At 50.3% G+C, this 23,587-nt stretch overlaps 1 protein-coding gene across 1 annotated transcript in view; it reads right to left on the bottom strand.

The window, feature by feature from the left end:
- Positions 1–534: 534 nt before the first annotated feature.
- The window catches only part of LOC142251437 (non-structural maintenance of chromosomes element 3 homolog), a 65,098-nt gene continuing 42,045 nt past the window's right edge, over positions 535–23,587 (bottom strand). Inside the window, exons 5-11 of the mRNA XM_075324243.1 lie at positions 21,664–21,743; positions 21,470–21,564; positions 13,363–13,442; positions 9,924–9,966; positions 2,677–2,739; positions 1,143–1,257; positions 535–830 (exon numbers count right to left, since the gene is read on the bottom strand). Coding sequence (XP_075180358.1) covers positions 729–830; positions 1,143–1,257; positions 2,677–2,739; positions 9,924–9,966; positions 13,363–13,442; positions 21,470–21,564; positions 21,664–21,743 — 578 coding nt within the window. The 3' untranslated portion in view covers positions 535–728. The remainder of the gene's footprint in view (positions 831–1,142; positions 1,258–2,676; positions 2,740–9,923; positions 9,967–13,362; positions 13,443–21,469; positions 21,565–21,663; positions 21,744–23,587) is intronic.

The raw sequence follows: 23,587 nt of genomic DNA, 5'->3' as shown, positions 1-23,587 counted from the left end.
TCATTTTAACAATTTATCTGTATAGTGACCACTAAAAGTGCAGGCCGGATTGCAGGTTTTATAGCTAGACATAGGCCCCAAATTGGAAAACACTGGCTGGAGGAAGCACTTCTAACTCAGCTATGGTCTATTACTACCACGTTTTCTGGCCACTTTTTCCTGGAAGACAGCAGCCATGTTTTTGTATTGTCTATTACTGCATTGGTAGCGCAGGAATGAGTATGTAGTATATGGTGACCACGTCATGTCTATATAATATAAGCCAAGCATGTAATGTGCCTCTCCTGGATCTTTTCTACTCCTTAGTTTATACTTCTTCCAGCTTCCTCTCTGGTCTTTCATTTTATTTTATTTTTTTATGACTATAATTTAACCTCTGGTATCTGGAGTATATATATCACTGATGTTGGTGTCCTTGTGACACATATAGTCACCTCCTTTGTAGAGGCTCTAGCACAAAGCAGCCATATCGACCAGCCAACAACCATGATGGGGTGTGATGCAGAAACCATTAGGAAGAAGGAACACGAGAAGTTTTAGAACAAAAGTTTTATTATATAACATCTTAAAACAGATTTAACATGGACAATAAGATGGACGTGGGCTGAAGAAGAAAGCTGTGTACAGTCCCTGGAATAGAGCGCCCTCTGGGGGCAAATACGCAGAACTACAGCGTTTTAATAAATGCCCCATAATCTGACCTGTGTGCGCTTTATTGTGGTGGCGGATCAGTGCTTCGTTAATTGAGATGCTGTGGGCACTTGGGACCTGGTGATATCCAGGGCATCTTTATATTGTGTTATCCAAGACTTCGCATCCTTTTTCTGAACCTTCAAAGAAAGAGGAGTTAACCTTTTTTGCATAGTGTCGCCTCCTAGTGGCAGCCGCATACAACCCATGGTCTTCTGTGTCCCCCAATGAAGCGATAAAGAAAGTTAAAGTTAAACCTAAAGCCGGCGATACACATTTTTATGCAGATTATTTCTATCACGTGTAAATAGTGTCTTGAAAACCCCATTCACTTGCATCACAAATCGGTGTAAAATCTGCACTGCAAATCCTGACAGTGTGCCTAATGCTTTTACATGGGTATAAGAATGAAACTCTTCATAGCTCATATGTTGCCCAGAATACCTCCTCACCTTTGCGACAAACTCCAGGATTTTCATTTTGGTGGTTTCTTTGAAAGCTCTTGGCCCCCACCTGAATTCATATTCTGGGGGGTCTGTGTGAGGGATTTTGTTATATTCTAGATATCTAAAAAAAAATAAAACATTCCTTATTTAATCATCATTTTCTTATAATAGACCTGTTAAATGTTTCTATCTTAGAGAATAATATTAATTTATTATTAATGATATTTTTTTATTATTATTATTATTATTATTAATCTTGAAATTTTCACACTGACCATTTTAGAAAACACACATACATTAGCAGCAATGGCAGACTTGGACCTTCTTTTGTACTGAAGCATCTAATGAGGGTGTGCAAAGGTCATTGTGATGGGTGGGGGAGGAGGTGGGCTGTGACATCACTATTACAATTGGTGGATCCTATTTTATCAGATGAACATGGAGGTGAACAGGCCATTGTAATCCTTTCTGATAAGGAGCCAGCTAAAAACCTCTTCCAGAAAGGACTGTTTAAAATAACCTTAATAGCCAGAGTAAAAACTGCAAGATCACAAGATATGTTAAAGATCATGGGGGGAGGGGGGAAAGAAAAAAAAACAAAAAAAAAAACCCACAAAAAAAAAAAAATGTATTTTTCGTTTTATAAGACACATCGTATAAGACACACCCCAAAATTAAAGGTAAGAAAGAAAGAAAAAAAAAAAATAAGGGGGGGGGGGAATCCATTTTATACTTATGTGGTGTCTTACCGGAAAGGGGGGGGGGATTGGGGCAATGCTGCGGGCGCCATCCTGGCTGTGTGGACTTCAAAGAAATAGTGTGTGGAGTAAGCACGTGAGCAGATTAAGCTCCAGGCTCAATGACAAGCAGAATATCTCATCTGCGCACGCGCCACCTCCGGGCGCCATGTTCTTCAAGTCCGCTGCTGGGACACCATTGGGCCGCAGGCTGCGCGTGTGCAGATGAGATCTTGAGCCGAGAGCTCCCATCTGCGCAGGCACAGACTTTGGGCACTATTAATTGAATCCCACACTGCCCTGCTCCACACAGCCCAACGACCATTCTCCACCTCCCAATAAGCCACATTCCCATTACAAGACGCACCCCTCATTTTACTCCCAAATCTTTGGAAGGAAAAAATACGTCTTATATAAATAATGGTCTTTTGTCTTGATAAGACCTGAAATTTTTTTTTGTTTTTTTTTTTTATGTACTTGATGGAGGTGTAAGAAACCTGTTGTGTGTACTTTTTTTGGTTTTAAAGGAACATGCAACATTTTGATTGCTTTTCTTTCCCTCCTGCTACTAGTATCTGCATCTCCATAAAAGAAAAAAAAACAAACAAACAGACACACGACAAAGGTTTCACTATCATTTACACAATGTCCGCAGTTCTCTCCTTTGGCATTTACCGCAGTTTAGGTAAAGAAGGAGAGAAGCTGCCATTTCTCTGTGGTGTGGTGTAAACAGCGAGGGGCTCCTGCCTTGCTGCTCTGAACACACCGGCCCCCCATAAAGGTGGCGCACACGCCCAACTTACTTTTGTTTTACAAATTCATCTGTCACAAGTTTCCGCACGTCTCCAAACTCTTCATGCCGCTCACTGCCAGAAAAAAAATAAAAAAATTGGTCCTTGTCATTTAAAGGGGCTGTCTGGCGTGATATACAAGTTACTATAAAAATATAAACTGGAACTTTTTAAAAAAAAAAAAAAAAACTGTCCTGGGATTCACAAAGTCTCCATCAATACAAACATCTAGAATCCACTCAAATGAAGCAAAGTTTTACAGAAAACAAGTTGAAAGAAGAAAGATGACTGAGAACACACGTCATGGGTCCCCTCCTGGCACTGCTTGATTGACAAGTGTCTCCGTCTGCCCTCCGAGCGCACTCATCTTTTTCCTAAATCCTGCTTTCAACTAGGTCTTGCAGAGTTTAACATGTCTAATTCTGGAGCCAGCCTCTGATCTCTGCTTCTCGTGCGTAAGTCACCTCACAGGTTAACTACGATTAATGATGATACAGCCTTAAGCCTAAGAGACACGGCATGAAAATCGGAGCGAGTGGAATGCGATGTTTTATCGCCTTCCACTCGGACCAATATTAGCCTGTGTGTCAGCGCCCATGAGTGATTATTTTCTCAGCCCTAATCACACCGAGAAAACAATGGCAGCATGCTGTGATTGTAATGCTAGTCTTGTTTCTCTCACACCCATTCAAGTCTATGGGGAGAGAGAGGAAAAAAAAAAAAAAACGCACTGCACTCGCGGAACACCGGTGTACCGCGAGTGCAGAGCAAGAATGGCAATAGCCGGCTACGGAGGAGAGAGGGAGATAAATCCCTCCCCTTCTCAGCACCGGCCGCCCCCCGCAGCTGAAGTTCAATCGCAGTGACACTCAGCTCCCGCAGTGCTGCCAGTGTGAGCCGAGTGTCATGCGAGGCTCCGAGTAGATCCCCATGTGGCCTCGGCCTGACTCAATTTCAGAGCCCTCACTTGGATCCATCTAGCATTGGTCCTTCTGGTTCAAAAGGGTAAGCTGGTGAGTGAAGGGGTCTGGCTTCACTAATTAACTGACACAGCCCCCTTCACATCACTATAAGGGGATGAAGACTGAACAAATGTGGAAAAGGATCTGAGACCAAGAGGCGAATCTAAAAATCGGACTGAAAATGACAACTTTATGAAATGAAGGGAATTTTGTTACTTACCGTAAATTCCTTTTCTTCTAGCTCCAATTGGGAGACCCAGACGATTGGGGTGTATAGCTACTGCCTCCGGAGGCCACACAAAGCATTACACTAAAAAGTGTAAGGCCCCTCCCCTTCTGGCTATACACCCCCCGTGGGAACACGGGATGCTCAGTTTTAGTGCCAAAGCAAGAAGGAGGAAGCCAATAACTGGTTTAAACAAATTCAATCCGAAGAACATCGGAGAACTGAAAACCGTTCAACATGAACAACATGTGTACCCGAAAAAACCAAAAATCCCGAAGGAAACAGGGGCGGGTGCTGGGTCTCCCAATTGGAGCTAGAAGAAAAGGAATTTACGGTAAGTAACAAAATTCCCTTCTTCTTCGGCGCTCCATTGGGAGACCCAGACGATTGGGACGTCCAAAAGCAGTCCCTGGGTGGGTAAAGAAATACCTCATGTTAGAGCTGCAAAAACAGCCCTTCCCTACGGGGAGGCAACTGCCGCCTGCAGGACTCTTCTACCTAGGCTGGCGTCCGCCGAAGCATAGGTATGCACCTGATAATGTTTGGTGAAAGTGTGCAGACTCGACCAGGTGGCTGCCTGGCACACCTGTTGAGCCGTAGCCTGGTGTCGTAATGCCCAGGACGCACCCACGGCTCTGGTTGAGTGGGCCTTTAGCCCTGAAGGAACCGGAAGCCCAGCAGAACGGTAGGCTTCAAGAATTGGTTCTTTGATCCATCGAGCCAGGGTGGCTTTGGAAGCCTGCGACCCTTTGCGCTTACCAGCGACAAGGACAAAGAGTGCATCGGAGCGGCGCAGGGGCGCCGTGCGGGAAATGTAGATTCTGAGTGCTCTCACCAGATCTAACAAATGTAAATCCTTCTCATACCGATGAACTGCATGAGGACAAAAGGAAGGCAAAGAGATATCCTGATTTAGATGAAAAAGAGGATACCACCTTAGGGAGAAACTCCTGAATGGGGCACAGCACTACCTTGTCCTGGTGGAAGACCAGGAAAGGAGCCTTGGATGACAGCGCTGCTAGCTCAGACACTCTCCGAAGAGATGTGATCGCTACCAGAAAAGCCACTTTCTGCGATAGTCGAGAAAGTGAAACATCCCTCAGAGGCTCGAAGGGCGGCTTCTGGAGGGCAACAAGTACCCTGTTCAGATCCCATGGATCTAACGGCCGCTTGTACGGGGGTACGATATGACAAACCCCCTGCAGGAACGTGCGCACCTTAGAAAGTAGTGCTAGACGCTTCTGAAAAAAGACGGATAGCGCTGAGACTTGCCCTTTAAGGGAGCCGAGCGACAAACCTTTTTCTAACCCAGATTGCAGGAAAAAAAGAAAAGTAGGCAATGCAAATGGCCAGGGAGACACTCCCTGAGCAGAGCACCAGGATAAGAATATCTTCCACGTTCTGTGGTAGATCTTAGCAGACGTGGGCTTCCTAGCCTGTCTCATGGTGGCAACGACCCCTTGGGATAATCCTGAAGAAGCTAGGATCCAGGACTCAATGGCCACACAGTCAGGTTCAGGGCCGCAGAATTCCGATGGAAAAACGGCCCTTGGGACAGTAAGTCTGGTCGGTCTGGTAGTGCCCACGGTTGGCCGACCGTGAGATGCCACAGATCCGGGTACCACGACCTCCTCGGCCAGTCTGGGGCGACGAGTATGACGCGGCTGCAATCGGATCTGATCTTGCGTAGCACTCTGGGCAAGAGTGCCAGAGGTGGAAACACATAAGGGAGCCGGAACTGCGACCAATCTTGCACCAAGGCGTCTACCGCCAGAGCTCTTTGATCGCGAGACCGCGCCATGAAGGTCGGAACCTTGTTGTTGTGCCGAGACGCCATTAGGTCGACATCCGGCACCCCCCAGCGGTGACAGATTTCCTGAAACACGTCTGGGTGAAGGGACCACTCCCCTGCGTCCATACCCTGGCGACTGAGGAAGTCTGCTTCCCAGTTTTCCACGCCCGGGATGTGAACCGCGGATATGGTGGATGCTCTGTCCTCCACCCACATCAGAATCCGCCGGACTTCCTGGAAGGCTTGCCGACTGCGTGTCCCTCCTTGGTGGTTGATGTATGCCACCGCTGTGGAGTTGTCCGACTGAATTCGGATCTGCTTTCCTTCCAGCCACTGCTGGAAGGCTAGTAGGGCCAGATACACTGCCCTGATTTCCAGAACATTGATCTGAAGGGTGGACTCCTGCTGAGTCCACGTACCCTGAGCCCTGTGGTGGAGAAAAACTGCTCCCCACCCTGACAGACTCGCGTCCGTCGTGACTACTGCCCAGGATGGGGGTAGGAAGGATCTTCCCTGTGATAAAGAGGTGGGAAGAAGCCACCACTGCAAAGAGTCCTTGGTCGTCTGGGACAGGGAGACTTCCCTGTCCAGGGATGTTGACTTCCCGTCCCATTGGCGGAGAATGTCCCACTGAAGTGGGCGCAGATGAAACTGCGCAAACGGGACTGCCTCCATTGCTGCCACCATCTTCCCTAGGAAGTGCATGAGGCGCCTCAAGGGGTGCGACTGACCTTGAAGGAGAGACTGCACCCCTGTCTGTAGCGACCGCTGCTTGTCCAGCGGAAGCTTCACTATCGCTGAGAGAGTATGAAACTCCATGCCAAGATACGTTAGTGATTGGGTCGGTGACAGATTGGACTTTGAAAAGTTGATGATCCACCCGAAAGTCTGGAGAGTCTCCAGCGCAACATTCAGGCTGAGTTGGCATGCCCCTTGAGAGGGTGCTTTGACAAGCAGATCGTCTAAGTAAGGGATCACCGAGTGTCCCTGAGAGTGCAAGATTGCTACCACTGCCGCCATGACCTTGGTGAAAACCCGTGGGGCTGTCGCCAGACCAAATGGCAGAGCTACGAATTGTAGATGGTCGTCTCCTATCACGAAACGTAGAAAGCGTTGGTGCTCTGTAGCAATCGGCACGTGGAGATAAGCATCTTTGATGTCTATTGATGCAAGGAAATCTCCTTGAGACATTGAGGCAATGACGGAGCGGAGGGATTCCATCCGGAACCGCCTTGCGTTCACATGCTTGTTGAGCAGTTTTAGGTCCAGAACAGGACGGAATGAGCCGTCCTTTTTTGGCACCACAAAGAGATTGGAGTAAAAACCTTGCCCTTGTTCCTGAAGAGGAACAGGGATCACCACTCCTTCTGCTCTTAGAGAGCCCACCGCCTGCAGAAGGGCATCTGCTCGGTCGGGATGTGGGGAAGTTCTGAAGAACCGAGGCGGAGGACGAGAACTGAACTCTATCCTGTATCCGTGAGACAGAATGTCTCTCACCCAACGGTCTTTGACCTGTGGCAGCCAAATGTCGCAAAAGCGGGAGAACCTGCCACCGACCGAGGATGCGGAGAGAGGAGGCCGAAAGTCATGAGGTAGCCGGCTTGGAAGCGGCTCCTCCGGTTGCTTTCTTGGGGCGTGAGTGAGCCCGCCAGGCATCTGAGCTCCTTTGCTCCTTCTGAGTCCCTTTGGACGAGGAGAATTGGGGCTTGCCCGAGCCTCGAAAGGACCGAAACCTCGACTGCCACTTCCTCTGCTGAGGTTTGCTTGATCTGGGCTGGGGTAAGGAGGAGTCCTTACCCTTGGACTGTTTAATGATTTCAGCCAATTGCTCACCAAACAGTCTGTCTCCAGATAGCGGCAAGCTGGTTAAACATTTCTTGGAAGCAGAATCTGCTTTCCATTCCTTTAACCACAAGGCTCTGCGCAAAACCACAGAGTTGGCGGACGCCATTGAGGTACGGCTCGTAGAGTCCAGTACCGCATTGATAGCGTATGTCGCAAACGCAGACATTTGCGTAGTTAAGGACGTCACTTGCGGCACTGCTGGACGTATGAAAGAGTCCACCTGTGCCAGACCAGCGGAAATAGCTTGGAGTGCCCACACGGCCGCGAATGCTGGAGCAAACGACGCGCCGATAGCTTCATAGACAGATTTCAACCACAGGTCCATCTGTCTGTCATTGGCATCTTTAAGTGAAGCCCCATCCTCCACTGCAACTATGGATCTAGCCGCAAGCCTGGATATTGGGGGATCCACCTTTGGACACTGGGTCCAGCGTTTGACCACGTCAGGGGGAAAGGGATAACGTGTATCCTTAAGATGTTTGGAAAAACGCTTGTCTGGATAAGCATGATGTTTCTGGACTGATTCTCTGAAGTCAGAGTGGTCCAGAAAAGTACTCAATTTACGCTTGGGATACCGAAAATGGAACTTCTCCTGCTGTGCAGCTGCCTCCTCTGCTGAAGGGGCTGGGGGAGAAATATCCAACAGTCTATTGATGGCCGCTATAAGGTCATTTACCATTGCGTCACCATCAGGGGTATCTAGATTGAGAGCGGTGTCAGGATTAGACTCCTGATCACCGTCCTCTGTCTCCTCACACAGGGACTCTTCTCGTTGAGACCCTGACCAGTGTGATGACGTCGAGGGTCTTTCCCAGCGAGCCCGCTTAGGCTGCCTGGGACTGTCATCCGAGTCAGAGTCTTCAGCCTGTGATGCCTGGGACCCCCTTGAAGTACGGATTAGTTCCAACTGAGGGGGACCGGGGAGCATAGACACAGCAGTGTCCATGGTCTGAGAAACTGGCCTGGACTGCAAGGTCTCCAGGATTTTTGTCATAGTCACAGACATCTTATCAGCAAAAATTGCAAATTCTGTCCCCGTCACCGGGGCAGGGTTCACAGGCGTCTCTGCCTGGGCCACTACTACCATAGGCTCTGGCTGCCGAAGTGGCACAGGGATTGAACATTGCACACAATGGGGGTCATTGGAGCCTGCCGGTAGATTAGCCCCACATGCGACACAAGCAGTGCATACCGCCCGTGCCTTGGCACCCTTGCGTTTTGCGGATGACATGTTGTTGTCTCCTTAGAGCAATATAGGGTATAAGCCAAGAAGCGACCGTACAGTGCAATATCAATATATATGGTACAGGGAAAAAATGCACCAAAAAACACTGTGGCACTAGTGGGGCCAGCACTTATGTGCAGCTTACCGCCCGCAGAAACGCGGGTGTGTGGTCAGCAGAGTCCCTTGTCTGGGTCCCCCAGAGCCTGTGTCCTTTCTCCAGCCAGACTGCATGCAGGAATGGCTGCCGGCGTCCTGTGGAGAGGGGCGGGCCCTGGGCGTGTTGAGACCAAGAGCGGGAAACCTGCGCCCCACTGTGCCCAGTGAGAGGGCTGGAGTATGTAAATAAGACTCCAGCCCTCAGCGCTGACTATGGAACAGAGTCTCTCCCTTCCCCTGATTGACAGGGTGGGGGCGGGAACGAAGCGGAGCTAGGCCGCAAAAGCCGGGGACTAGATTTATGAGCGCTGCCGCCGTAAAAGCGCGGTCAGCGCGAGTCCCCGGCGCACTACAAGTCCCAGCCGCGCCGCCGCTCCCGGAGCGGCCGGTGCGGTAGTTCCCAACAATAAAATCACTCAGCTAAGCTGCAGTGACTGTAACCCCAGCGCGCAGCGCTACTGTCCCCGGCGCACTAGCACACCCAGCAAGTCTGGAGTGTGCGTGGCCTGTCTGTGCGGGGACACAGAGTACCTGAATGTTGCAGGGCCTTGTCCCTGACGGTACTCAGCTCCTCCAGCAGGTTCTCTGGGTCTGTGGACGGAGCCCGGCCTCAGGGTTTGGGGGCCGGTAAGATCCCACTTCCACAGAGCCCCTCAGGGGGATGGGGAAGGAAAACAGCATGTGGGCTCCAGCCTCCGTACCCGCAATGGGTACCTCAACCTTACAAACCACAAGTGGGGTGAGAAGGGAGCATGCTGGGGGCCCTATATGGGCCCTCTTTTCTTCCATCCGATATAGTCAGCAGCTACTGCTGACTAAACAGTGGAGCTATGCGTGGATGTCTGACCTCCTTCGCACAAAGCTTGAAAACTGAGCATCCCGTGTTCCCACGGGGGGTGTATAGCCAGAAGGGGAGGGGCCTTACACTTTTTAGTGTAATGCTTTGTGTGGCCTCCGGAGGCAGTAGCTATACACCCCAATCGTCTGGGTCTCCCAATGGAGCGCCGAAGAAAAAGTGGTTAAATCTCTCTATCCCCGTGTGTCTGTACCTACCCTGGATCAATGCGCAGACGTCGCAGGGTCTCCCAGATAGCAGCTGCATAGAACAAATAAATAAAAAAAAATGAGTCTGATGTACAATCGCCACCTATCACATTATTGAAAGAAAGCTTCATTAGGACAAATCTTTAGAATGTAAATACTTTCAAATCAATGTCAGCAAGCAGAGATCTTGAGAAAGATGAAGGAGTGAAATATTAAATTGGATTACATCATTGATCTTCCTGGACCACTTCAAGGGAACCCATCAGGTGCAATACGGACCCAGAACCACAAGCAGTTCTCAGTACGTACTTCTAATCACTGCATCTAGTAGCATAGATAAAGAGATCTTTAGAAAAAAGGCTTTCAAGTAACTGATGCTTCAGTACTCCTTCAAATCTCACTCAGTCCTCCTGGGCAGCGTGGTGGCTCAGTGGTTAGCACTGCACTCTTGCGGTGGCTCAGTGGTTAGCACTGCACTCTTGCGGTGGCTCAGTGGTTAGCACTGCACTCTTGCGGTGGCTCAGTGGTTAGCACTGCACTCTTGCGGTGGCTCAGTGGTTAGCACTGCACTCTTGCGGTGGCTCAGTGGTTAGCACTGCACTCTTGCGGTGGCTCAGTGGTTAGCACTGCACTCTTGCGGTGGCTCAGTGGTTAGCACTGCACTCTTGCGGTGGCTCAGTGGTTAGCACTGCACTCTTGCGGTGGCTCAGTGGTTAGCACTGCACTCTTGCGGTGGCTCAGTGGTTAGCACTGCACTCTTGCGGTGGCTCAGTGGTTAGCACTGCACTCTTGCGGTGGCTCAGTGGTTAGCACTGCACTCTTGCGGTGGCTCAGTGGTTAGCACTGCACTCTTGCGGTGGCTCAGTGGTTAGCACTGCACTCTTGCGGTGGCTCAGTGGTTAGCACTGCACTCTTGCGGTGGCTCAGTGGTTAGCACTGCACTCTTGCGGTGGCTCAGTGGTTAGCACTGCACTCTTGCGGTGGCTCAGTGGTTAGCACTGCACTCTTGCGGTGGCTCAGTGGTTAGCACTGCACTCTTGCGGTGGCTCAGTGGTTAGCACTGCACTCTTGCGGTGGCTCAGTGGTTAGCACTGCACTCTTGCGGTGGCTCAGTGGTTAGCACTGCACTCTTGCGGTGGCTCAGTGGTTAGCACTGCACTCTTGCGGTGGCTCAGTGGTTAGCACTGCACTCTTGCGGTGGCTCAGTGGTTAGCACTGCACTCTTGCGGTGGCTCAGTGGTTAGCACTGCACTCTTGCGGTGGCTCAGTGGTTAGCACTGCACTCTTGCGGTGGCTCAGTGGTTAGCACTGCACTCTTGCGGTGGCTCAGTGGTTAGCACTGCACTCTTGCGGTGGCTCAGTGGTTAGCACTGCACTCTTGCGGTGGCTCAGTGGTTAGCACTGCACTCTTGCGGTGGCTCAGTGGTTAGCACTGCACTCTTGCGGTGGCTCAGTGGTTAGCACTGCACTCTTGCGGTGGCTCAGTGGTTAGCACTGCACTCTTGCGGTGGCTCAGTGGTTAGCACTGCACTCTTGCGGTGGCTCAGTGGTTAGCACTGCACTCTTGCGGTGGCTCAGTGGTTAGCACTGCACTCTTGCGGTGGCTCAGTGGTTAGCACTGCACTCTTGCGGTGGCTCAGTGGTTAGCACTGCACTCTTGCGGTGGCTCAGTGGTTAGCACTGCACTCTTGCGGTGGCTCAGTGGTTAGCACTGCACTCTTGCGGTGGCTCAGTGGTTAGCACTGCACTCTTGCGGTGGCTCAGTGGTTAGCACTGCACTCTTGCGGTGGCTCAGTGGTTAGCACTGCACTCTTGCGGTGGCTCAGTGGTTAGCACTGCACTCTTGCGGTGGCTCAGTGGTTAGCACTGCACTCTTGCGGTGGCTCAGTGGTTAGCACTGCACTCTTGCGGTGGCTCAGTGGTTAGCACTGCACTCTTGCGGTGGCTCAGTGGTTAGCACTGCACTCTTGCGGTGGCTCAGTGGTTAGCACTGCACTCTTGCGGTGGCTCAGTGGTTAGCACTGCACTCTTGCGGTGGCTCAGTGGTTAGCACTGCACTCTTGCGGTGGCTCAGTGGTTAGCACTGCACTCTTGCGGTGGCTCAGTGGTTAGCACTGCACTCTTGCGGTGGCTCAGTGGTTAGCACTGCACTCTTGCGGTGGCTCAGTGGTTAGCACTGCACTCTTGCGGTGGCTCAGTGGTTAGCACTGCACTCTTGCGGTGGCTCAGTGGTTAGCACTGCACTCTTGCGGTGGCTCAGTGGTTAGCACTGCACTCTTGCGGTGGCTCAGTGGTTAGCACTGCACTCTTGCGGTGGCTCAGTGGTTAGCACTGCACTCTTGCGGTGGCTCAGTGGTTAGCACTGCACTCTTGCGGTGGCTCAGTGGTTAGCACTGCACTCTTGCGGTGGCTCAGTGGTTAGCACTGCACTCTTGCGGTGGCTCAGTGGTTAGCACTGCACTCTTGCGGTGGCTCAGTGGTTAGCACTGCACTCTTGCGGTGGCTCAGTGGTTAGCACTGCACTCTTGCGGTGGCTCAGTGGTTAGCACTGCACTCTTGCGGTGGCTCAGTGGTTAGCACTGCACTCTTGCGGTGGCTCAGTGGTTAGCACTGCACTCTTGCGGTGGCTCAGTGGTTAGCACTGCACTCTTGCGGTGGCTCAGTGGTTAGCACTGCACTCTTGCGGTGGCTCAGTGGTTAGCACTGCACTCTTGCGGTGGCTCAGTGGTTAGCACTGCACTCTTGCGGTGGCTCAGTGGTTAGCACTGCACTCTTGCGGTGGCTCAGTGGTTAGCACTGCACTCTTGCGGTGGCTCAGTGGTTAGCACTGCACTCTTGCGGTGGCTCAGTGGTTAGCACTGCACTCTTGCGGTGCTGGAGTCCTGGGTTTGAATCCCACCAAGGACGCCATCTGCAAGGAGTTTGTATGTTCTCCCCGTGTTTGCGTGGGTTTCCTCCGGTTTCCTCCCACACTCCAAAGACATACAGATAGGGAATTTAGATCGTGAGCACCAATGGGGACAGTGTTCCTGATGTATGTAAAGTGAGGCGGAATATGTTAGCGCTATATAAAAATAAAGATTTATTTATTTAGTCCTCCTGAAAACGTATGAATTAACAGCTGGCCATTACCATTTGCCATGTGAGGGGTGCTGGGTGTTATCGCTGCAGTCGCAAAGTCGGTAGACTAGTTATTTTGTAGGTAAAAGCCCCCCCAACAGCGAACACCCAAAAGTCAATTTATTCATTAGCATCTTAATAGGAGACTATAGGATGGGTGCAATGCCAAGTCCAGAATAGTCCCTGAAATAAGGGGTGTCATTTATGAAAACAGAGACTAAAGTATTCTACTGAACACCACAGAAAATAAGGACCAGCAGCAGGTCACAGAATGGACGGTGCGCATTTAATACAGATCTATTGCACTGCTCAACTGAAAGCGACTTACCCTCTTTGGCGTTGTTTCCCTTCATAAAGATGAGGCTTAGAATTACTGTAAGTAAGCCCAATTTTGCTGTGTTGTCATCCCTGAAATTAGATAATTAATGAGTTAATTCATATACTTCTGCTGCCTCCGATCATAGACCTAGTCTGGTACCAGTGTCAAATCCACAGAGGGTCAGTTCTTTGTCAGAAATCACTCTGGGGTCATTCCATGTCAAGTGGACCAGTGGTCCCCATTCGACCTTCTCCGATTTTGCTGAAAATTTATAAGGATGTACATGTATGTTTGAAAAGAGGTTCTGTAAATTTTTAGGGCCAGATCTCAAATACATTGGGCACTGCTGACCTTTCACTGGAGGCCCCCCCCAAGCCTGCGGCTTCAGCTAAGAGGATTTTGCAAACTTTGGCACATAGCCATTAGAGGTCTATACTGGCTATGATGCTGAAATTTGGCATACTAGCTCAACTTTTGCTGCTAAACATGATAAAATTATTACCGGCTATGACAAAACAATATTTCGGCCGCAATTTTGTGTCAAAGTAGCTTGTAAAACGCGCCGCATAAAATTTATGCCTAAGTTTGGCCATATACATCTCAAGACTAGAGTTCAGCGGATCGGCTATAATCCGGGTCCGATGGAACCGGATTGGGTTGCCGGAGAAGTCCGGATCCAATCCGGAATCCACAGCGACAGACAGACAAACAAAAGAGACAGACAGACAAACAAAAGAGACAGACAGACAAACAAAAGAGACAGACAGACAAACAAAAGAGACAGACAGACAAAAGAGACAGACAGACAAAAGAGACAGACAGACAAAAGAGACAGACAGACAAAAGAGACAGACAGACAAAAGAGACAGACAAAAAAAAACAAAAAAAAAAAAAAACACTGATCCAGATTATGCACCCCGAATCACGGGTAGTGGTCTGACTCGGATCGGAACCTCGAACCGTGCGGATCCGGATTTTTCAGATCCGGGTCCGCTCAACACTACTCAAGACCAAAAACCAATAGTAACTGCTGCTTTGCCCTGTACACCAAACATCTACATGACTTTGCATTGCTGCAATATCACGGTCAAAGCATATGTATTTGTGGAAATATTCACACCCACATATGATGAAAAACTTAAAAAAAAAAACAAAAACGAATTTTACCTATTTTTAGGTCAAATTTCTCAAAAAGGGTACCCCTAAAATATATTAATTCTGATATTAGAAAGAGCACATTTTTCTCTACAAGGATCATTGGGGTTTTTTTTGGAGTCTCTCAGTTTAAGAAAAGAAAAAAAGAGAATTTTGTTTACTTACCGTAAATTCTTTTTCTTATAGTTCCGACATGGGAGATCCAGACCATGGTGTATAGCTTCTGCCTCCGGAGGACACAAAGTACTACACTAAAAAGTGTAGCTCCTCCCTCCGAGCATATACACCCCCTGGATGACCACATCTAGCCAGTTTAGTGCAAAAGCTAAAGGAGGACATCCACCCACAAGTAGAGATAGAGTAAAACCCGGAATAACCGGAACCTCTGTCTACAACAACAGCCGGTGAAAACACACGGAACAAGAACTGCCAACAGGCAACAGGGAGGGAGCTGGGTCTCCCATATCGGAACTATAAGAAAAAGAATTTACGGTAAGTAAACAAAATTCTCTTTTTCTTAATCGTTCCTTATGGGAGACCCAGACATTGGGACGTCTCAAAGCAGTCCAAGGGTGGGAAATAAATAGAAACTGAGAAGTAGGCAAAACCTAACTTCACAAATGGGCGACAGCCGCCTGAAGGATGCGTCTGCCCAAGCTCGCATCTGCCGAAGCATGAGCATGCACTTGGTAGTGCTTCGAAAAGGTATGCAGACTAGACCAAGTGGCAGCCTGACAGACCTGCTGAGCCGTAGCCTGGTGCCTGAAAGCCCAAGAGGCACCGACAGCTCTGGTCGAGTGCGCCCTAATCCCCGGCGGGGGGGGCACCTGAGAACATTGGTAGGCATCGGATATGGCCGACCTAATCCAACGAGCTAGGGTCGGTTTAGAAGCCAAGAGACCCTTGCGCTGACCTGTGGTCAGCACAAAAAGAGAGGTGCACCGCCTCAGGGCAGCGGTGCGTGACACATAGATCCGGAGCGCCCGCACCAAATCTAAAGTATGCAACGCTTTCTCAAAGCGAAGCACAGGGCCCGGACAAAGGGAAGGCAATGAAATGTCCTGGTTAAGGTGGAAAGGAGACACCACCTTAGGGAGAAAGTCCGGAGTCGGACGGAGAACCACCTTGTCTTGGTGAAAAACCAAAAAGGGTGACTCCGAAGAGAGCGCAGCCAAATCAGAAACTCTCCTGAGAGAAGTTATGGCCACCAGAAAGACCACTTTCTGTGAAAGACGAAACAAAGAAACCTCCCTAAGAGGCTCAAAGGGGGGTTTCTGTAAGGCCGTGAGGACCAGGTTGAGGTCCCAGGGATCCAGAGGCCGCCGGTAAGGCGGAATGATGTGAGATGCGCCCTGCATGAAGGTGCGCACCTGGGCCAGACGGGCGATACGCCGCTGGAACAACACTGACAGAGCCGAGACCTGTCCCTTGAGGGAATTGAGGGATAGTCCTAGCTGCAGACCGGACTGTAGAAAGGACAGGATGGTCGGCAAGGAAAACGGCCAAGGAGCATGGCCGGAAGAGCGACACCAGGACAGGAAAATTCTCCAAGTCCTGTGGTAAATCCTGGCCGAGGAAGACTTCCGAGCCTGAGTCATAGTGGAGATGACCTCAGAGGGAATGCCTGAAGCCGTCAGGATCCAGGACTCAAGAGCCACGCCGTCAATCTGAGAGCCGCAGAATTCTGGCGGAAAAACGGACCTTGTGAGAGAAGGTCTGGGCGGTCCGGGAGATGCCACGGCACCTCTACGGACAGACGGAGCAGGTCTGGGTACCAAGCTCGCCTGGGCCAGTCTGGAGCAATGATTATGACCCGACGGCCCTCCATTCTGATCTTGCGCAGGACTCTGGACAAGAGAGCTAGAGGGGGAAACACGTAGGCCAGACGGAACTGGGACCAATCCTGAACCAGCGCGTCCGCCGCCAAGGCCCGAGGATCGTGGGAGCGAGCCACGTAAACCGGGACCTTGTTGTTGTGCCGGGATGCCATTAGATCCACTTCCGGAGTGCCCCACTTGCGGCAGATTGACCGGAACACTGCCGGATGCAGGGCCCACTCGCCGCTGTCTACGGTTTGACGGCTGAGATAATCTGCCTCCCAGTTTTCTACGCCTGGGATGTGGACTGCGGATATGGTGGACTTTGAGTCCTCCGTCCACTGAAGGATACGTTGAACTTCCAACATTGCCAGGCGGCTGCGTGTCCCGCCTTGGTGATTGATGTAGGCAACTGCTGTCGCGTTGTCTGACTGGACTCGAATGTGCTTGCCCGCCAACAGGTGGTGAAAGGCTACGAGAGCTAGGAGCACAGCTCTGATTTCCAGCACATTGATCGAGAGGGCTGATTCGGACAGAGTCCAAGTGCCCTGTGCTCGATGGTGGAGAAACACTGCTCCCCAGCCGGATAGACTGGCGTCAGTGGTGAGAATCACCCAGGACGGGGCCAGAAAGGAGCGTCCCTGGGACAGAGAGAGGGGCCGAAGCCACCACTGAAGAGAGCTCCTGGTCTGTGGCGACAGAGCCACTAGCCTGTGCAAGGAAGAGGTCCGCTTGTCCCAACAGCGGAGGATGTCCAGCTGCAGGGGACGCAGATGGAACTGGGCAAAGGGAACCGCTTCCATTGACGCCACCATCTGACCCAGCACCTGCATGAGGTGCCTGATGGAATGACGGCGGGGCCTCAGCAGAGAGCGTACCGCCAGATGAAGGGACTGCTGTTTGACTAAGGGCAGCTTCCCAAGTGCCGGCAGAGTCTCGAATTGCATCCCTAGGTACGTAAGTTCCTGGGTCGGGGTCAGAGTGGACTTGGGCAGATTGACAAGCCACCCGAATTGAACAAGCGTGGCGAGAGTGAGCGAGACACTCCGCTGACAGTCTGCACTGGATGAAGCCTTGACTAGAAGGTCGTCCAGGTAAGGAATCACTGCCAACTCCTGGAGGTGCAGAACCGCAACCACTGCTGCCATGACCTTGGTGAATACACGAGGGGCCGTGGCTAACCCGAAGGGGAGAGCCACGAATTGGAAATGTTCCTCTCCGATTGCAAAACGTAGCCAACGCTGGTGTGAAACTGCAATTGGCACATGCAGATAGGCATCTCTGATGTCGATGGATGCTAGAAAATCTCCCTGGGTCATTGAGGCAATGACCGATCGCAGAGATTCCATGCGAAAGTGCCGCACCTGAACATGCTTGTTGAGAAGCTTGAGATCCAGGATGGGCCGGAAGGAACCGTCCTTCTTGGGGACTAGGAAGAGGTTTGAGTAGAAACCTCTGAACCGTTCCCGGGCGGGAACCGGTACAATTACCCCGTTGGCCTGCAAGGAAGCCACGGCCTGAGAGAAGGCGGCGGCTTTGGAGCAGGGGGGAGTGGACAGAAAAAATTTGTTTGGCGGGCTGGAAGAAAATTCTATCCTGTAGCCGTGGGAGATGAAATCCCGCACCCACTGATCGGAGACGTGTTGGAACCACACGTCGCCAAAGTGGGAGAGCCTGCCACCGACCAAGGACGTTGCTGGCGCAGCCAGATAGTCAAGAGGAGGCTGCCTTAGTGGCAGCGGTTCCTCCGCTCTTCTGAGGACGCGGCTTCGTGCGCCATCTGGGTTTTCGATCTTTGGCTGAGTTAGTGGACGAGGCTGAGGGCTTAGAGGATGACCAGTTAGAGGAACGAAAGGAACGAAACCTCGACTGGTTCCTGCCCTGGACAGGTTTCCTGGTTTTAGTTTGTGGCAAGGAAGTACTCTTCCCGCCAGAAGCTTCCTTAATAATTTCATCCAGTTGTTCACCGAACAGCCGGGACCCAGCAAGGGGGAGCCCAGCAAGGTACTTCTTAGAAGAAGCGTCTGCTTTCCACTCTCGAAGCCACAAGATCCTGCGGATCGCGAGGGAATTAGCGGAAGCCACCGCCGTGCGGTGAGAAGCCTCCAGAATGGCAGACATGGCATAGGATGAAAAAGCTGAAGCCTGGGAAGTTAAGGCAACCATTTCGGGCATTGAGTCCCTGGTGAGGGAATGCATCTCCTCCAGAGAAGCAGAGACGGCCTTAAGAGCCCACACCGCTGCAAAAGACGGGGAGAACGAGGCCCCTGCCGCCTCATACAGATTTGGCCAGAAGGTCAACCTGGCGGTCAGTGGGATCCTTAAGTGAGGTGCCATCGGCCACAGATACAACTGTCCGGGCTGAGATTCTAGACACCGGAGGATCTACCTTTGGTGAATGAGCCCACTCCTTGACCACCTCTGGTGGAAAGGGAAAACGTTCATCAGAACTACGCTTTGGGAAGCGTTTGTCAGGACAGGCCATGGGCTTGGTCACAGTGGCCTGAAAACTGGAGTGCTTAAAAAAAAAAAAAAAAAACATACTCCTTGCTCTCTTAGGTGAGGTAAACTGGTGTTTTTCTACCAGAGAGGCTTGCTCCTCTGATACTGGTGGATTGAGGTCCAGTACGGAATTAATGGACGCAATCAAGTCACTAACATCCGCATCCCCTTCAGATAAATCAATGGGGTACATAGAGAGAGCGTCCGAGCCCACAGTAAAGGCATCCTCCTCGCCCTGCAATTCAGCTCGTGAATCAGAGCCGTGGGACGAGGAAGGAGAAGAGTCCCTGCGTCTCCGTTTAGGAGGACTGGGTCCGGGAACAGATGAAAAATCCTCCGTGAGCTCTGCAGAGCGAGTCGGAGCAGCAGAGGCGCCCTGAGAAGGGGGCTGATGCATGGTCAGCAGAGTCCGGGACAGCTGTCCCATGGAGTCGGCAAAGGACTGGGAGATAGCTTTAGAAAACGATGCTACCCAAGCCGGGGGTTCAGCCACCGGGGCCGGAGCAGCCGGAGGGACCCCTGGGGAGACTCCAGGCTGAGGCACCACCATGTTAGAGCAGGCATCACAATGTGGATATGTGCTCGGTTCAGGCAGTATGAGCTGACATGCAGTGCATATAGAGTAAAGCCTTGCAGCCTTGCGCCTAGTGAGACATGCTGCTGAGGTGGAGGTTCTGCAGTAAAAGAACACACTCCTTCAGAATGACCCCCAGAGAGTGTATAATAAAGCCCACAACCAGAGGTTGTGGCTTACCAGACCGTTTTGTGTGCCCTCCGGATTCCACAGCTTGGACCCCCAGACAGATGCAGAGCTGCAGCAGCCAGCGCCGATCAGTGTGTAAACGCTGATAAAATGGTGCCGGAGTGAGGAGGGGGGGGCGGGGTTTAGTCCAAGAGCGGGAACCGGAGGGCCAAGGGGATATACAGGGGAGGGAAACATCTCCTCAGAGAGGAGTGTCCTCCCCTGAGCTGAACGGCCGGTGGGCGGCACTGCACTGTCCCCCTGCATGACTGACATGCAGGGGCAGTGAAAACGAAACTAGGTCGCAGCCGAAGCCGGGGCCTAAATTTTCTCATGCGGCCGACGAGCAGGCACCCTCGGCGCGGTTCTCAGGAGAAAACCAGAGAACCGGCCGGAAATCACAGCACAGTGACATAACACACTCTCCCCACAATAAATGCACAAGGGACCCTTCAATAATGTCTCAATACCTAGCTTATGAGACGCAGGGCCAGGTCCCTGAGGGGTGAGCGCTCCGTCCGGCAGGGTCCTGAAAGGGCTGCGGATGGAGACCGGTCTCCTGCAAAGCAGAGAGAACCGTGATGGCTCCCACTTCAAGCCAGAGCCTGAGGGATGGTGAAGGAGCGCGGCATGTAAGGCTCCAGCCTTGTAAATCAACCTTAACAGCACCGCCGACACAGTGGGGTGAGAAGGGACATGCCGGGAGTCCAGCTTGGACCCGCTTTTCTTCCAACTCTTTGATATCAAAAATCAGATGAGAATGCATGTGTGTGTGACCTCCTGAACACAAAGCATTGAACTGGCTAGATGTGGTCATCCAGGGGGTGTATATGCTCGGAGGGAGGAGCTACACTTTTTAGTGTAGTACTTTGTGTGTCCTCCGGAGGCAGAAGCTATACACCATGGTCTGGGTCTCCCATAAGGAACGATGAAGAAATGCCACTGAACATGGTGTTATTTATTAATACGCAATGAATGCTAACTGCACTATTCAAACCCTTGCGTTGGTCCATGGTGGTTATACCTCAACCAATTCCCTAAGAATTGGTCTTATAATCCTATTAAGAATTGTAATAATGCTGTCTTTCGAGAATTGGCAGCCCCATCGCCTAGGAGCCATGGCCGATAGCCGTGCAAGGCCAGCCGCGGGCGGTCTCTTTATCGCAGGTTCCGAAGCCTAAGGGTGGGTGTCTTTGCCTAGGATCCCAAGCCTAATATTGGGTATCTTTTGTTGGTTCCCAAGCCATAATGTTCAGTCTAAGTAAGTGGTCTGGAATTGTTGCTGAATTTGCAACATAATGGGTTCAGAGAAGCTGTATTGTCGGCCCATTGCTGTTGCAGCTGGTGCTGGAATTATTGCAATGATTGACTGCTCAGGAATCCCGCATGTATCATTTCTCACAGGCCAGTGAAAGAAGCTAGCTGCTCCATGAGGATGCATTAAATGTATTAATGCATCATGGTCGTCGACTGAAATTTCAGAAATATTTCCAATCCACCAGTTCCTATCGTAAATGCAGGCAATGTACTGCCCTGGCTGGAGGTTTGCAATTGGCACAAAAGGCATTTCTGATCTGACAGATCTATCTACATGGGCAATGAAAGATGATGGGTCATTTCACACCCTTGAAATGCGAATCTTTTTGTCATCAATTGGCACAAACTGGTGCTTTTCTCTTGTTCCAGCAATTGTATGTCCATCTTTGAACCTTTCCTCTTGAACTATGGACTCTGAGATGGACTCTGCAGATTTTCTGCAGGTTAAGGGCAAACTTCAAGGCAAAATTTTGAAGAAAATTTGCTATGATTTTGCCACAAAGTCCGCCTTGGAAGTTTATTTTTTGCATTATTCCTTTATGAATAATCAGCCACCTTCACAGTTCTTTCAATGACATCTTACACTTTGATTCCATCTCCCTCCACACGGTCCAGTTTATTAATAAGGACATAAACATGGCTCTTTGTGTCAATTTCCTCCAGCTGAAAACCAAAAACCTGCAAAAAAAAAAAATAAATAAAGTAACTTAATAGTCTGAATAACTGACACCAAATAGGTTTGTGTAATTCACACGATGCAGTTATAGGTTCGCTTACGTCTAGTAATGCCTTCTTGGCACGGAGAAACATTTCAGGATAGATATCTTTGTAATCTTTCACCACGTTCTTTACAATATCTGCAAATAATATGTGAATAGAATATGAAGTGTATACACACAGTATACGGATCCAGTCTAAGGCCCACACACAGTGCATCCCAAAATACGCAATCTACATGTGTTTTATGCACGGTGTGAAATTAGTGCTAGAATATCTGCAGCCTGCAAGGATTTGTGCTACACGTGGATGGAGTTTCTAAACCTACAGTGCCTTGCGAAAGTATTCAGCCCCCTTGAATCCTTCAACCTTTTCCCACATTTCAGGCTTCAAACAAAGATAAAAATGTTAATGTTCTGGTGAAGAATCAACAACAAGTGACACAATTGTGAAGGTGAACGATATTTATTGCTTATTTTAAATTTTTGTAAAAAAATAAATAACTAAATTGGGGCGTGCAATATTATTCATCCCCTTTACTTTCAGTGCAGCAAACTCACTCCAGAAGTTCATTGAGGATCTCTGAATGATCCAATGCTGTCGTAAATGACTGATGATGATAAATATAAGCCCCTGTGTGTAATCAAGTCTCTGTATAAATGCCCCTGCTCTGTGATAGTCTCAGTGTTCTGTTTAAGCACAGAGAGCATCATGAAGACCAAGGAACACAACAGGCAGGTCCGTGATACTGTTGTGGAGAAGTCTAAAGCCAGATTTGGTTACAAAAAGATTTTCAAAACTTTAAACATCCCAAGGAGCACTGTGCAAGCGATCATTTGAAATGGAAGGAGTATCATACCACTGCAAATCTACCAACACCCGGCCGTCCATCCAAACTATCATCTCAAACAAGGAGAAGACTGATCAGAGATGCAGCCAAGAGGCCCATGATCACTCTGGATGAACTGCAGAGATCTACAGCTGAGGTGGGAGAGTCTGTCCATAGGACAACAATCAGTCGTACACTGCACAAATCTGGCCTTTATGGAAGAGTGGCAAGAAGAAAGCCATTTCTCAAAGATACCCATAAAAGAAGGGAATTTTGTTTACTTACCGTAAATTCCTTTTCTTCTAGCTCCAATTGGGAGACCCAGACAATTGGGTGTATAGCTTCTGCCTCCGGAGGCCACACAAAGTATTACACTTAAAAGTGTAAAGCCCCTCCCCTTCTGCCTATACACCCCCCGTGCATCACGGGCTCCTCAGTTTTGGTGCAAAAGCAAGAAGGAGGAAAAGTTATAAATTGGTTTAAAGTAAATTCAATCCGAAGGAATTTCGGAGAAACTGAAACCATTCAACATGAACAACATGTGTACACAAAGAACAACAGCCCGAAGGGAACAGGGGCGGGTGCTGGGTCTCCCAATTGGAGCTAGAAGAAAAGGAATTTACGGTAAGTAAGCAAAATTCCCTTCTTTGTCGCTCCATTGGGAGACCCAGACAATTGGGACGTCCAAAAGCAGTCCCTGGGTGGGTAAAATAATACCTCGTAATAGAGCCGTAAAACGGCCCTTTCCTACAGGTGGGCAACCGCCGCCTGAAGGACTCGCCTACCTAGGCTGGCATCCGCCGAAGCATAGGTATGCACCTGATAGTGTTTCGTGAAAGTGTGCAGGCTCGACCAGGTAGCCGCCTGACACACCTGCTGAGCCGTAGCCTGGTGCCGCAAAGCCCAGGACGCACCCACGGCTCTGGTAGAATGGGCATTCAGCCCTGAGGGAACCGGAAGCCCAGAAGATCGGTAAGCTTCGAGAATTGGTTCCTTGATCCACCGAGCCAGGGTTGATTTGGAAGCCTGTGACCCTTTACGCTGGCCAGCGACAAGGACAAAGAGTGCATCCGAGCGGCGCATGGGCGCCGTACGAGAAATGTAGAGTCTGAGTGCTCTCACCAGATCTAACAAGTGCAAATCCTTTTCACACTG

Source organism: Anomaloglossus baeobatrachus, chromosome 9, assembly GCF_048569485.1.
Source record: "Anomaloglossus baeobatrachus isolate aAnoBae1 chromosome 9, aAnoBae1.hap1, whole genome shotgun sequence".
Taxonomy (NCBI): Eukaryota; Metazoa; Chordata; class Amphibia; order Anura; family Aromobatidae; genus Anomaloglossus; species Anomaloglossus baeobatrachus.
The sequence above is the reverse complement of the archived record's forward strand: the minus strand, read 5'-3'. Positions and strand labels throughout refer to the sequence as shown.